The following is a 16,880-nucleotide window of genomic DNA, read 5'->3' as shown; positions in this document are numbered from 1 at the left end:
ATTTATAAAAAAAAAAAAGAACAATAGTGTCACAGTGGCTTACACTTGCATCGCATCTCATAAGCTTGACAACACACTGTGTCCAATATTTTCACAAAGATAAAATAAGTCATATTTTTGGTTCATTTAATAGTTAAAACAAATGTACATTATTGAAATCAGTTGATAAGACATTGTCCTTTACAATTATAAAAGTTTTTACAAAAATCTACTACTCTGCTTGCATGTCAGCAGACTGGGGTAGATCCTGCTGAAATCTATGTATTGAATGAATAGACGATCCTTTTGAATCGGGGAAAAAAATTGTTTTTAAATCGAGAATCGTGTTGGATTGAAAAAAAATCGATTTTGAATCGAAATGTGACCCCAAGAATTGATATTGAAAATATATATATATATATATATATATATATATGTATGTATGTATGTATGTATGTATGTATGTATGTATGTATGTATGTATGTATGTATGTATGTATGTGTGTGTGTGTGTGTGTGTGTGTGTGTGTGTATATGTATGTATCTATATGTATGTATGTGTGGGAAAAAATCACAAGACTATTCACAAGACCACACATACATATTACGCTCTACCACGGTATCGAGCACTATTTGTTTGGATAATCTAATTAAGACATATATATATATGTATGTATGTATGTATGTATGTATGTATGTATGTATGTATGTATGTATGTATGTATGTATGTATGTATGTATGTATGTATGTATGTATGTATGTATGTATGTATGTGTGTGTGTGTGTGTGTGTGTATATGTATGTATCTATATGTATGTATGTGTGGGAAAAAATCACAAGACTATTCACAAGACCACACATACATATTACGCTCTACCACGGTATCGAGCACTATTTGTTTGGATAATCTAATTAAGACATATATATATATATATATATATATATATATATATATATATATATATATATATATATATATATATATATATACATATATATATATATATATATATATATATACACATGTATAGGGAGTAATTTAAAAAAAAAAATTCTAAGCAGTACAATCACTAATTCAAAAAATTCAAGTCAGGCTTATGGGGCGTGACATAATTGACCCAGTTTTCCCAGTATGAAGTAAATTTCTCCAATTCATAATTAATAAAGGCAGTTATCTTCTCCATTTTATATATGTCCATTGTTGTTTCCATCCATTGCTTCAAAGTTGGGCTCTTGTTCTGTTGTGTTTATGTTGTGTTACGGTGCGGATGTTCTCCCGAAATGTGTTTGTCATTCTTGTTTGGTGTGGGTTCACAGTGTGGCGCATATTTGTAACAGTGTTAAAGTTGTTTATACGCCCACCCTCAGTGTGACCTGTATGGCTGTTGACCAAGTATGACTTGTGTGTGTGAAAAGCCGTAGATATTATGTGACTGGGCCGTCACGCAAAGGCAGTGCCTTTAAGGTTTATTGGCGCTCTGTACTTCTCCCTACGTCCGTGTACACAGCGGCGTTTTAAAAAGGCATACATTTTACTTTTTGATACCGATAATTTCCGATATTACATTTTAAAGCATTTATCGGCCGATAATGTCCGATATTATCGGACATCTCTAGTGCTAAGCATCTCCATCCTCTCAAGAAGCACCTCTGAGCATGGCGTCTCCACAGCAGGTCATCAAAGCGGCAGTTAGAAGAGTCTTCTGCTCCTACCTGAGCTTGCTCGTCAACACCAAGAACGACCTGGCCTTGGCGCTCACGCTCGACGTTCCCAGCCGCTCACTGGGCCGCCGGACCTTCACGGACGTGAAACACGCGGCGCGGAGCAGCAGCACGTCCCTCTTTTTGGTAAGACGCTGACGGGGGAAAGGTTGACCCAGCAAAGGTGACTTTGACCGCCTGGCTTTGGCAGGCGCTGACGTCTTTCGTGAGGGCCATCCAGCTCGGCGGGAAGGGCTACGCTCCGGCCGAGACGGACCCGCTGAGGAAGCACGTCAAGGGCCTGTCCAGCTTTGTGCAGTTCCTGGACGACCTGGAGGAGATCCTGGGGGAGACGCCTGACCCGAGGTGCGCCTTGCAGTCACAGACGCGTGAACATGCTGGGGGAACTCGGAAGGAATTCATTTGGTTCTATTTTAGCTTTCAAAACATTTCCACGTGGAGGATTAATGCAATTTACTTTATGTACCTTCAGTGTTTCCCATAAACTGCCAAGATGCCTGTGGCGGTGGGGGCGTGGCTATGGGCGTGGTCACCATGACATCAAGTTATTTGCATAATTTACTACAATGATATGATTTTCTCTAAAAAGGCTCAACAAATGTATACTTACTAATTAATAATAACAGTTTTGTTTTAAACGTCCATCCATCCATCCATCCATTTTACAATAAAATTACAACACTTTATGTACATATTTATATACAGATTTGAACAATAAGTTATTCACTGAATTATATTTATTAATTGTGGTTCTTACAAAAAATATATCTTATAAAATATAAAAGCTAAAATGTCTCTTAAAGCTCTGCCCCTTTAATTAGTGCATACTAAATAATTTCACTTTAGCCTACTACTACAACCATATTATTTACCAGCAACATAAAGTGGAACAGAGGCAGAGGTGTCCTGCCACAGTCAGTAACAAATAAACAGAAAACAGTAGTGGTCAAACACAAATAAGGCAACAAGAGAAGTATCCTACACTTCTCTTTTGTAAAGTAAATCTGAACAGCCTATATGGGCATCTACGTCAACTATATGATTTGCCTGAGAAGCTGGAAAGGACAAAAAAAATATATATATATATTTTTTTAATTTGTGGCGGACGTAATTCTTTCGTGGCGGGCCGCCACAAATAAATGAATGTGTGGGAAACACTGACCTTGTTTACTTTTTACATTTAATCCAAAAGTCACAGCACGCTCCATTTGCGCGCGACTGCATCCCTCGGCATAATAAAGACGTGTAAATTAATGCGATCACTCCTCTCAATAGTAAAAACTGACACATTCCGTAGTGGAAATATATCCATCCATCTTCTTCCGCTTATCCGAGGTCGGGTCGCGGGGGCAGCAGCCTAAGCAGGGAAGCCCAGACTTTCCTCTCCCCAGCCACTTCGTCCAGCTCTTCCCGGGGGATCCCGAGGCATTCCCAGGCCAGCCGGGAGACTCAAAATAATCCAAAAATCAGAACTCACACCACCCACCCACGGCTTCGTTCCTGTGCGTATGAAGGCGTGTCGATTAATACGATCGCTCCTCTTACAAGTAATAACTGACACATTCCGTATTATAAATAAACTAAAAACATTCAAAACAATCCAAAAGTCAAAACCAATGCTCACCCACCTGTCACTACATTTCTGTGTGTAACAAAGATGTTTCATTGAATGTGATCGCTCCTCTCACAAGTAATATCTTACACATTCTATAATTAAGATACTATACAAAAACTCCATGTAATTCAAAAGACGTGTTAATTAATGCGATCAGTCCTCAATAACTGACCCGTGTCATTTTATAAATCATATTAAAAGACTCAAAATAATCCAAAAGTCAAAACACTCGCTCAGGTGTTTCAATAAATGTGATTGCTCCTCTCACAAGTAATAACTGAGACATTTCATAGGAAAAAGTACACTCAAAATAATAAAAAAAAAAAAAAATCAAAACCCACGGCACGCTCCATTTGCCCGCTACTGCATCCCTTGGCATGATAAAGACGTGTAGATTAATGCGATCACTCCTCTCAATAGTAAAAACTGACACATTCCCTAGTGGAAATATATGAAATGCAAAAACTAAAAATAATCAAAAAATCAGAACTCACACCACCCACCCACGGCTCCGTTCCTGTGCGTATGAAGACGTGTCGATTAATACGATCGCTCCTCTTACAAGTAATAACTGATTCCGTATTATAAATAAAATAAAAAAATTCAAAATAATCCAAAAGTCAAAACCAACGCTCCCCCACCTGTCACTACATTTCTGTGTGTAACAAAGATGTTCCATTGGATGCAATCGCTCCTCTCACAAGTAATATCTTACACTTTCTATAATTAAGACACAATGCAAAAACTCCATGTAATTCGAAAGACGTGTTAATTAATGCGATCAGTCCTCAATAACTGACCCGTGTAATAACTGAGACATTTCATAGGAAAAAGTACACTCAAAATAATAATAAAAAAAAAAATCAAAACCCACGGCACGCTCCATTTGCCCGCTACTGCATCCCTAGGCATGATAAAGACGTGTAGATTAATGCGATCACTCCTCTCAATAGTAAAAACTGACACATTCCGTAGTGGAAATATATGAAATGCAAAAACTAAAAATAATCCAAAAATCAGAACTCACACCACCCACCCACGGCTCCGTTCCTGTGCGTATGAAGACGTGTCGATTAATACGATCGCTCCTCTTACAAGTAATAACTGACACATTCCGTATTATAAATAAAATAAAACAATTCAAAATTATCCAAAAGTCAAAACCAACGCTCACCCACCTGTCACTACATTTCTGTGTGTAACAAAGATGTTCCATTGGATGCGATCGCTCCTCTCACAAGTAATATCTTACACATTCTATAATTAAGATACAATGCAAAAACTCCATGTAATTCAAAAGACGTGTTAATTAATGCGATCAGTCCTCAATAACTGACCCGTGTAATTTTATAAATCATATTAAAAGACTCAAAATAATCCAAAAGTCAAAACACTCGCTCAGGTGTTTCAATAAATGTGATTGCTCCTCTCACAAGTAATAACAGACATTTCATAGGAAAAAGTACACTCAAAATAATAATTAAAAAAACCAATCAAAACCCACGGCACGCTCCATTTGCCCGCGACTGCATCCCTTGGCATGATAAAGACGTGTATATTAATGCGATCACTCCTCTCAATAGTAAAAACTGACACATTCCATAGTGGAAATATATAAAATGCAAAAACAAAAAATAATCAAAAAATCAGAACTCACACCACCCACCCACGGCTCCGTTCCTGTGCGTATGAAGACGTGTCGATTAATACAATCGCTCCTCTTACAAGTAATAACTGATTCCGTATTATAAATAAAATAAAAAAATTCAAAATAATCCAAAAGTCAAAACCAACGCTCACCCACCTGTTACTACATTTCTGTGTGTAACAAAGATGTTCCATTGGATGTGATCGCTCCTCTCACAAGTAATATCTTACACATTCTATAATTAAGATACAATGCAAAAACTCCATGTAATTCAAAAGACGTGTTAATTAATGCGATCAGTCCTCAATAACTGACCCGTGTAATTTTATAAATCATATTAAAAGACTCAAAATAATCCAAAAGTCAAAACACTCGCTCAGGTGTTTCAATAAATGTGATTGCTCCTCTCACAAGTAATAACTGAGACATTTCATAGGAAAAAGTACACTCAAAATAATAAAAATAAAAAAAAATAAAAACCCACGGCACGCTCCATTTGCCCGCTACTGCATCCCTTGGCATGATAAAGACGTGTAGATTAATGCAATCACTCCTCTCAATAGTAAAAACTGACACATTCCCTAGTGGAAATATATAAAATGCAAAAACTAAAAATAATCAAAAAATCAGAACTCACACCACCCACCCACGGCTCCATTCCTGTGCGTATGAAGACGTGTCGATTAATACGATCGCTCCTCTTACAAGTAATAACTGACACATTCCGTATTATAAATAAAATTAAAAAATTCAAAATAATCCAGAAGTCAAAACCAACGCTCCCCCACCTGTCACTACATTTCTGTGTGTAACAAAGATGTTTCATTGAATGCGATCGCTCCTCTCACAAGTAATATCTTACACATTCAATAATTAAGATACTATGCAAAAACTCCATGTAATTTAAAAGTCGTACTAAAGACGTGTTAGTTAATGCGATCACTCCTCAATAACTGACCCATGTCATTTTATAAATCATATTAAAACACTCAAAATAATAAAAGTAAAAGGGGGGCGGAGGGTAGCTGATGTGGCATAGAAGGAGAATGAGCTAAAATCTTTTGTGAGATCGGAATCTGGGTTTGACGTGGTTAGTGGAGCTCTCCCTGGTGTTGTGGTTATGGCGGTCATTTACGTTCTGCTGACCACTTGGAATAGACTAAATATGATAAGACAAGAAAAAAGGAATGCTCAGTGAGTGCAGGCCACTTCCTGTTGGGCCAATATTTTTGTGAACGTCACACACACACACACACAATGATAGTTTTCTGGTGGTTTGTGGGTGGCTGTTGTTGCTAATGCTTAGGTGGCCTCTAACGACTTCCGTCTAAACTGGCCGTGATAATGCATCAAAGCGTTTGAGGTCTGAATTTGAGGAGAATCACCTGCAACACATCGGCCTGTGCCGAGCAGCATCAGTGCTTATCGGGAATGATTTAGCCCCCGGATCACGCGAGGCCTCGCCCGCCCCGGCGAGTCGGAACAACACGTCGGGGCTCTCGGTTCACGAGGCAGGGATGAACTCGGGGCCGACTGTCAGCGGTCTGTGTGCTCAGGCTCTCAGGGGAGGACTGTGTTTCCTCGAGCAAACACCTTCCGCTATGAGGCCCCTTCTTCGGTTTTCCCACAAAATTCTCTTGTCTGCTCGATCCCGCCGGGGCTGACGTCCTCTACCAGTGCCGGTACCGGCTGGAAATGCACGGCCAACCAAACCGTAGCGCCCGGTGGAAACTGAGAACTTCAAGGTGTCAGGTTCAAACACTGATGACGTCTATTAAACAGACAAGAAGCAAGGAATCATGCAGAGACAGAGTTAATTTTGTCTCAATGAGGAGAAACGTATTGTGCTGTACACTTAGTTACAGTTCCAACCTACGCTCTAAGGCAGTGGTCCCCAACCTTTTTGTAGCTGCGGACCGGTCAATGCTTGAAAATTGACCGGGGTTTTTTTTTTTTTTTTTTTTTCATAAAGAAATACAATCATGTGTGCTTACGGACTGTATCCCTGCAGACTGCATTGATCTATATTGATATATAATCTATATATTGTGTTTTTTATGTTGATTTAATAAAATAAAAATATATATATATATATTTTTTTTTTATTTATTTATTTATTTATTTTTCTTATTAAATCAACATAAAAAACACAATATATAGATTATATATATATATATATTTTTTTATTTTATTTTTATTTTTATTTTTTATTAAATCAACATAAAAAACACAATATATAGATTATATATCAATATAGATCAATGCAGTCTGCAGGAATACAGTCCGTAAGCACACATGATTGTATTTCTTTATGAAAAAAGAAAAAGAAAAAAAAACTATATATATATATATATATATATATATATATATATATATATATATATATATATATATATTGTGTGTTTTTTTTTTTTTTCTTTTTTCATAAAAAAAAAAAAACTATATATATATATATTGTTTGTTTGTTTTTTTTCTTTTTTCATAAAGAAATACAATCATGTGTGCTTACGGACTGTATTCCTGCAGACTGCATTGATCTATATTGATATATAATCTATATATTGTGTTTTTTATGTTGATTTAATAAAATAAAAAAATATATTTTTTTTGTATTTATTTATTTAATTTTATTTTTTTTATTTTATTAAATCAACATAAAAAACACAATATATAGATTATATATATATATATATATATATATATATATTTTTTTTTTTTATTAAATCAACATAAAAAACACAATATATAGATTATATATCAATATAGATCAATGCAGTCTGCAGGAATACAGTCCGTAAGCACACATGATTGTATTTCTTTATGAAAAAAGAAAAAAAACCAAAAACAAATATATATATATATATATATATATTTTATTTTTTTTTCTTATTTCTTATGCGGCCCGGTACCAATCGGTCCGCGGACCAGTACCGGGCCGCGGCCCGGTGGTTGGGGACCACTGCTCTAAGGTACAGTCCCATGTGCGCCTCTATTTATTTTGGTGGTACCTGGTTACATCACTGAGGCTGCTTCTGAAGGAAGGGGGGTAATTTCAGCAGCCCCAGTTAGACACGATATATGGTTATCCAGAAATGGAAATGTGCTGACACTCATGATATCGCCCTGTCTCTGCTTTGTCTGCGTCACGGTACTCGATGTTCTGGACACAAACACTAATACGAGACGACTCGCGATCCAAGATTGCTAGTTGTCCCTTTTGCACAGATAGAAAAGTACAACTTCAGCACAATTGATGATAACTATAGCAACGGCCTTTAAGCATAAGAGTTGTGTGATAACTTGCACATAATTATTCTAACACAAGGCCTAAAATGTCAAATGTTGACAAGAATTCTGTCTCCTTCTAGTGTGTGCGGGGCCAAGCTGGTGTCGGCCATCCGGGCGGCGCTGGTCAAAGGGTGCTCCGGCGGGGACGCGGTGAGCGCTGCGACCGAGGAGACTGCGACCGAGCTAAAGGCTAGGATCTGCGAGCTGAACCAGGAACAGAAGGAAACCTCGCCGGGAGGCGGGACGGGGATCAGCCCTGCCAGGGTAACGTACAAGCACTAGGGATGATGTTTGTTAAGAAATTATCTATTTCGATGCCATTATCGAATCCTCTTATCGAACCGACTCCTTATCGATTCTCTTATCGAATCCAGATAGGTTGTTGTATATGGAAAAAAACACACAATACTTGGTTTAACAAAAACTCTTATTTTTTTAAGAATAAAATAAATAAATATTGACTGTTAGTGCCCCTTTAAGTGGGCCACCTAAGAAAAATACATGCAGGGAAAATCCTGCATTCATTTGTATTATTTATTAGACAGACCTGCAAACTCTGGAGTGGTGTAGGCTACAAGATGACGTTAACGTTATCAGACACATACAAAAAGGCTAATGTTAACGTTACCGTTAGCCACTGACTAGGCTTAGGTAACGTTAGTCTAGCTAACATTACTGCAGTCCTGGTTGACATAAGAGGCAACGTTATTTTAGCCTAAAAGCTACAAGTGAGCAGGTATGGAAATGCACCGGCAACAGTTAACGTTAGTTACTCACCGGCACTATCACTGGGACTGCAGGTTGAAGCAGAGGAAGAGGGGCGTGCCCAGTAGTGTGCAAGTGTGTTTCTGTGAAGTATCTCCAGCCGTGTCCATGTGGTGACACAAATTAGTGTATTTTGAGGGGTGAAGTCGGACTAAGTAGGTAATCACTGAAGGCCTGGGTGAGAAACGCACGGCCCGCCACTGACAATAGTTGTGGTCGATCAATAACTTGACGTCACGTGGCCCAGGACAAAAGCTACAAAAGGCCCGTGAGACATTACCCCCTTTTTTTTAATTGATTAATTTATTTTTTTACATTTTCTTTAGTAATCCGTTTGTAGTGGATTGCCCGAAGCTTAAACAGCAACAAAAGTGAATTTAGTACAAAAAGTTGATTTACCCATTATCAAGTCAGATTGAGCTGTCCATGCAGACACACAAACGTCCTCCGGAGGACTCACAAAAAGCAATCTCTCTCGAGTCCCGGTCTCCTGCCATTTTTATCTGTCTCTTTGTGCGTCATTGTTTTTTCTCGTGCGTCACTCTTGTGGTCTTTGACATGTTTGTTTTTGCAACATCCTTGGATTCCTTAATCATACTTAAACAATCAAAACATTCTGTAGACAGGTTGGCACGACTTAATATTCACTTTTGTCCCACACCCGGTTCATTCAATGGCACAGAATAGAATATAAATTAAATGAGCGTACATTCTTGACAGACATGAAATATAGGTCAAAGGTCAGAAATTCTACTACACGTTCAAAAAGGTCTGACAAAGACCGAATCATACGAAAACAAAAGCCGTTTTGCACATAAGAAATAATGTCAATCCAGTTCGTGCGTTCTCGACACCCAAAAATATTACAATTTTATAGAGAATGATTGTTTTACATGCAGGAAATAATGTAATATATACAGTACAGGCCAAAAGCTTGGACACACCTTTTCATTCAATGCCTTTTTTATTTTCATGGCTACCGTTTTTTTCGGAGTATAAGTCGCACCGGCCGAAAATGCATAATAAAGAAGGAAAACAACATATAAGTCGCACTGGAGTATAAGTGGCATTTTTTGGGTAAATGTATTCGATAAAACCCAAACACCAAGAATAGACATTTGAAAGGCAATTTAAAATAAATAAAGAATAGTGAACAACAGGCTGAATAAGCAGGCATGTGATTTTTCCGTCTAAAGTCGGAATTCCGTCTTTTTTCATCTCGGGAGAAAAAAAAAATTATCTCCCGTTTTTCCGTTTTTTTTTCCGACCCTAAATCAAGATTCGAGACGTAGTTTATATTACGCCATAGTTGATTGGTCACAAGGAACATATCGACCAATCAGGACATCTGTTATGAATGATGACGTTAATAACGTCATCATTCATAATGGTTATTACCGCCATTTTCCATATGTAAACGATGTCGGTTCTCGAGAGAAAGGACGCTTTACGAGTTAAAGAAATTGATAAACATGTCAAAAATAAGTTTCAATGGGACTGGATGGAAAGGGAAATCACTGATACTGTTGGGAAGAAGTAAGTTACGACTTTGTTCGGTGATTTTATTCGGAAAATCGATCGTCCCGGAAAGGTTTTGTGCACGTGGTGTCATGATAATATTGACTATGGATCACGAGGTTTCAAGGCTTTGGAAGTTCATGCAAAACGCCAAAAACATATGAAACAACTTGAAGCAAGGAAAACAAACTTTTCACTAGCTTGTACTTTTGGATGTCAACCGAAAGTGAGCAAACCTTACAGACTTCATCCTTTGTTTACATGGAGAGGAAAGATCCACCCAAACAACCCACTTCAGTTGCAGACAGGGTTAATAATGAGGTAAGCTAAAAAATATTTGCTTGCGAAATACGCATGTTTGTTTTAAATATTAACCAATTATTGCTATGCGAAATATAAATGGGTTTTTCTAAAAAATAAAAAGCCACGTGAAAATATATTATGAAATTACAGAAATTCAAAGAGTCGCATTATTGATTCCAGTTAACAATTTATTTGAAATAAATGTGCATATAATACTATTTTGTAATATTAAGTTCTTATGTAGTCTGTTGAAACTATTGTCAGTGGTGTAACAATCTTGAAGGTAAATATTTTCACTAGAGATGTCCGATAATATCGGTCTGCCAATATTATCGGCCGATAAATGCGTTAAAATGTAATATCGGAAATTATCGGTATCGTTTTTTTTATTATCAGTATCGTTTTGTTTTTTTTTGTTGTTTTTTTTTGGTTTTTTTTATTAAATCCACATAAAAAACACAAGACACACTTACAATTAGTGCACCAACCCAAAAAACCTCCCTCCCCCATTCACACTCATTCACACAAAAGTGTTGTTTCTTTCTGTTATTAATATTCTGGTTCCTACATTATATATCAATATATATCAATACAGTCTGCAAGGGATACAGTCCGTAAGCACACATGATTGTGCGTGCTGCTGGTCCACTAACAATACTAACCTTTAACAGTTAATTTTACAAATTTTCATTAATTACTAGTTTCTATGTAACTGTTTTTAGATTGTTTTACTTTTTTTATTCAAGAAAATGTTTTTAATTTATTTATCTTATTTTATTTGATTCATTTTTTTAAAAAGTACCTTATCTTCACCATACCTGGTTGTCCAAATTAGGCATAATAATGTGTTAATTCCACGACTGTATATATCGGTTGATATCGGTATCGGTTGATATCGGTATCGGTAATTAAAGAGTTGGACAATATCGGATATCGGCAAAAAGCCAGTATCGGACATCCCTAATTTTCACACTTGTTTCATGCAATATGTCAGTGTCCTCACATTATTATTATTTCCTATTTTCAAATATGAGTAAACAATACTAAACATGTTTAATTATTTTCATAAATTTATATCCTATTTTGGTGAAAAGAATGAAATGTTTACATTTGGTATTTTGTTAAATAAATTTGCAAGGAAGGCTCATGTTAGGGCTCTCCGAGAAAGCTAATGTGTGAAGTGAACGGAAGTAATGTGGTAATACTGTAAATAAACTGTGGATAATAACACTGATCAATGTGACACCTGTGGATGTGAAATGAACACAAGATGTAAATATTAATGACTAAATACTGTTGGGACTGAACCATATACAGTGATTCATTAGGATAATTGGGTTATGTATGTTCTATTAATGATGTTTTCATGTCTTTAAACACTAAAATATTTTCTTCAAATGGTGCTGTCTTTGTTAATTTTAGCATGTTAAATTGGTGAAAAACCAGGAGCTTCGGGGGGGCGTTGCTGGCTGGGGGCCTTCGTCCCCCAGACCCCCGGAAATGTTTTCAGTCTTTTTCATTGTGGTCAAATCACATGCCTGGAATAAGTGTACGTTATATGAGGCATAAATAACCAACTGAGAACGTGCCTGGTATGTTAAAGGCCTACTGAAATGAATTTTTTTTTATTTAAACGGGGATAGCAGATCTATTCTATGTGTCATACTTGATCATTTCGCGATATTGCCATATTTTTGCTGAAAGGATTTAGTATAGAACAACGACGATAAAGATCGCAACTTTTGGTATGTGATAAAAAAAGGCTTGCCCCTACCGGAAGTAGCGTGACGTAGTCAATTGAACATATACGTAAAGTTCCCTATTGTTTACAATGATGGCCGCATGAAGTGAGAGAGATTCGGACAGAGAAAGCGACGATTTCCCCATTAATTTGAGCGAGGATGACATATTTTTAAATGAGGAAAGTGCAAGTGAAGGACTAGTGGGGAGTTGAAGATGCTGTGAGAGCCGGGTGTGACCTGATATTCAGCTGGGAATGACTACAACAGTAAATAAACACAAGACATATATATACTCTATTAGCCACAACACAACCAGGCTTATATTTAATATGCCACAAATGAATCCCGCATAAAAACACCTAGGTGTTTGTTATGCTAGCTCCTAGCTACTAGCTACTAGCTCGAGCTAGTTATAGCTCGAGCGGGTAATATGGACGGGATCCCGTATATATAACCCGCCAATACAATTCAAACACCTGCATAACACACACACTCACTCAGCCCAAACAACCGTTCACCTAACCCAAGGTTCATAAAGCTTATATATTTAATCAAAGTTACGTACATGACACGCACGTACGGGCAAGCAATCAAATGTTTGGAAGCGCGCGGGTGGGACCGGATATTCAGCTGGGAATGACTACAACAATAAATAAACACAAGACATATATATACTCTATTAGCCACAACACAACCAGGCTTATATTTAATATGCCACAAATTAATCCTAATGCTAGCTCCTAGCTCCTAGCTACTAGCTCGAGCTAGTTATAGCAAGCGATCAAATGTTTGGAAGCGCAGCTGTGTACTCACGTTATCGCAACTGTGTATCCAAATCAAAGTCCTCCTGGTAAGAGTCTCTGTTGTCCGAGTTCTTCCATCTTGACTGCATCTTTCGGGAATGTAAACAAAGAAGCGCCGGCTGTGTACGTGTTGTTGCTGACTTCCCTCGCAAAATAGACACTTCGCACCGACAACTTTCTTCTTTGCTTGCTCAGCTTCTTTCTCCATAATGCAATGAACAAATTGCAACAGATTCACCAACACAGATGTCCAGAATACTGTGGAATAATGAGATGAAAACAGAGCTATTTCGTATTGACTTCAATGGTGTCCGAATACTTCCGTTTCAATGATTGACGTCACGCGCATACGTCAACCCTCAGAGGCGTTTCGAACCGGAAGTTTAGCGGGAAATTTAAAATTGCACTTTATAAGTTAACCCGGCCGTATTGGCATGTGTTGCAATGTTAAGATTTCATCATTGATATATAAACTATCAGACTGCGTGGTCGGTAGTAGTGGCTTTCAGTAGGCCTTTAACGTAACATATTATGGTAAGAGTCATTCAAATAACTATAACATATAGAACATGCTATACGTTTACCAAACAATCTGTCACTCCTAATCGCTAAATCCCATGAAATCTTATACGTCTAGTCTCTTACGTGAATGAGCTAAATAATATTATTTGATATTTTACGCTAATGTGTTAATCATTTCACACATAAGTCGCTCCTGAGTATAAGTCGCACCCCCGGCCAAACTATGGAAAAAACTGCGACTTATAGTCCGAAAAATAGGGTATTTACATTGTAGATTGTCACTGAAGGCATCAAAACTATGCCACCTGTGAAGTGAAAACCATTTCAGCTCATGGAGAAAATGCCAAGAGTGTGCAAAGCAGGGTGGCTATTTTGAAGAAACTAGAATGTAAAACATGTTTTCAGTCATTTCACCTTTTTTTGTTAAGTACATAACTCCACATGTGTTCATTCATAGTTTTGATGTGACAATCGACAATGTAAATAGTCATGAAAATAAAGAAATCACATTGAAATGAGAAGGTGTCCAAACTTTTGGCCTGTACTGTAAAGAGATGAATTTTTAACATCACTTTTACCTTTGATTAAACACTCGTTGGCAAAGACAGGGAAGAGGATGTCACCTTCGTACTTTCGCCGAGTTCTTTCTCGAATGACAGTGTTTCTCACCTTCTTTATGAAAGTGCTGACATTCAGCTTGATTTGGTCCCTTTGTTTTGCAGTTATACTAAAAAATGCAGAGACTGAATCACCAACACGTGGATTATTTGTTGGGACACTATATTCCTCGGAATTACAGTGCAGGCCAAAGGTTTTCTCCTCATTCAATGCGTTTTCTTTATTTTCATGACTATTTACATTGTAGATTGTCGGGGCATCACAACAAAATTAAGCATAATAATGCGTTAATTCCACGACTGTATATATCGGTATCGGTTGATATCGGAATCGGTAATCAAGAGTCGGACAATATCGGATATCGGCAAAAAAGCCATTATTGGACATCTCTAGTTTTCACTTCACAGGTGTGCTTGAAGCTCATCCAGAGAATGCCAAGAGTGTGCAAAGCAGGATGGCTATTTTGAAGAAACTAGAATATAAAACATGTTTTCAGTTATTTCACCTTTTTTTTTTTTTTTTTTGAAGTACATAACTCCACATGTGTTCATTCATAGTTTTGATGTGACAATCTACAATGTAAATAGTCGTGAAAATAAAGAAAACGCATTGAATGAGGAGAAGGTGTGTCCAAACTTTTGGCCTGTACTGTATATGCGGTGAATTTGTTAGGTGTGATATTTGAACGGGGCAAAATATTATATGAAATCGTACGAAAAGTGTGATGCATACAGTTGTGCTCATACGTTTACATACCCTTGGAGAATTTATGATTTATTGGCCATTCTTCAGAATAAGGAGGCACTTGAAGAAAAATGGGCTGCATGGTCGAGTCGCCAGAAGAAAGCCATCACTCCAAACGACTTTGTTCCAGAAGTTTTGAGGCTCGTCTCTGTGCTGTTTGGCGTAATGTAAGCGGGATACTTTGTGACATTTGCACGGAAATGGCTTTCTTCCGGCGACTTGACCATGCAGCCCATTTTTCTTCAAGCGCCTCCTTATTGTGCATCTTGAAACAGCCACACCACAATTTTTCAGAGAGTCCTGTAATTCAGCTGAAGTTATTTGTGGATTTTTCTTTGCATCTCGAACAATTTTCCTGGCAGTTGTGGCTGAAATCTTTGCTGGTTTACCTGAATCCCTCATTTTCCACTTCTTAATCAGCGTTTGAACACTGCCGATTGGCATTCTCAATTTCTTGGATATCTTTTTATACCCCTTTCCTGTTTTATGCAGTTCAATTTGGTAAAAAGTAGTCTTTTTATACCCCTTTTACACTCTTTTATACCCCTTTTACACTCTTTTATACCCCTTTTACACTCTTTTACACACTTTTATACCCCTTTTACACTCATTTATACCCCTATACCCCTTTTACACACTTGTATACCCCTTTTACACTTTTATACCCCTTATACCCCTTTTGCACTGTTTTATACCCCTATACCCCTTTTACACTCTTTTATACCCCTTTTACACTCTTGTATACCCCTTTTACACACTTTTATACCCCGTTTTCACTCTTTTATACCCCTTTTACACTCTTTTATACCCCTTTTACACTCTTTTATACCCCTTTTACACTATTTTATACCCATTTTACACTTTTATACCCCTTTTACACTCTTTTATACCCCTTTTACACTCTTTTATATCCCTTTTACACTCGTTGATACCCCTTATACCCCTTTTACACTCTTTTATACCCCTTTTACACTCTTTTATACCCCTTATACCCCTTTTACACTCTTTTATACCCCTTTTACACTCTTTTATACCACTATACCCCTTTTACACTCTTTTATACCCCTTTTACACTCTTTTATACCCCTTTTATACTTTTATACCCCTTTTATACTTTTATACCCCTTTTACACTCTTTTATACCTTTTATACCCCTTTTACACTCTTTTATACCCCTTTTACACTCTTTTATACCTTTTATACCCCTTTTACACTCTTTTATACCCCTTTTACACTCTTTTATACCCCTTTTATACTTTTATACCCCTTTTACACTCTTTTATACCTTTTATACCCCTTTTACACTCTTTAATACCCCTTTTACACTGTTTTATATCCTTTTTACACTCTTTGATACCCCTTTTACACTCTTTTATACCCCTTATACGCCTTTTACACTCTTTTATACCCCTTTTACACTTTTATACCCCTTTTACACTCTTATACCCCTTTTACACTCTTTTATACCCCTTTTACACTTTTATACCCCTTTTACACTCTTTTATACCCCTTATACCCCTTTTACACTCTTTTATACCCCTTATTCCACTTTTACACTCTTTTATACCCCTTTTACACTCTTTTATACCCCTTTTATACTTTTATACCCCTT

General features: G+C 37.1%; 1 protein-coding gene across 2 annotated transcripts in view; it reads left to right on the top strand.

Annotated features, from left to right (window-relative positions):
- Positions 1–16,880, top strand: part of parpbp (PARP1 binding protein) — a 32,005-nt gene that overhangs the window by 5,652 nt on the left and 9,473 nt on the right. Inside the window, exons 5-7 of one of the 2 annotated variants that reach the window (XM_062066407.1) lie at positions 1,655–1,828; positions 1,893–2,047; positions 8,334–8,517. In XM_062066407.1, the coding sequence (XP_061922391.1) occupies positions 1,655–1,828; positions 1,893–2,047; positions 8,334–8,517 (513 nt within the window). Of the gene's footprint in view, positions 1–1,651; positions 1,829–1,892; positions 2,048–8,333; positions 8,518–16,880 lie in introns of both variants that reach the window. The other variant, XM_062066406.1, reaches the window with a different exon arrangement.

This window comes from Entelurus aequoreus, linkage group LG12 (assembly GCF_033978785.1).
Source record: "Entelurus aequoreus isolate RoL-2023_Sb linkage group LG12, RoL_Eaeq_v1.1, whole genome shotgun sequence".
In the NCBI taxonomy this organism is placed as follows: Eukaryota; Metazoa; Chordata; class Actinopteri; order Syngnathiformes; family Syngnathidae; genus Entelurus; species Entelurus aequoreus.
This window is presented reverse-complemented; position numbering and strand designations above follow the sequence as displayed.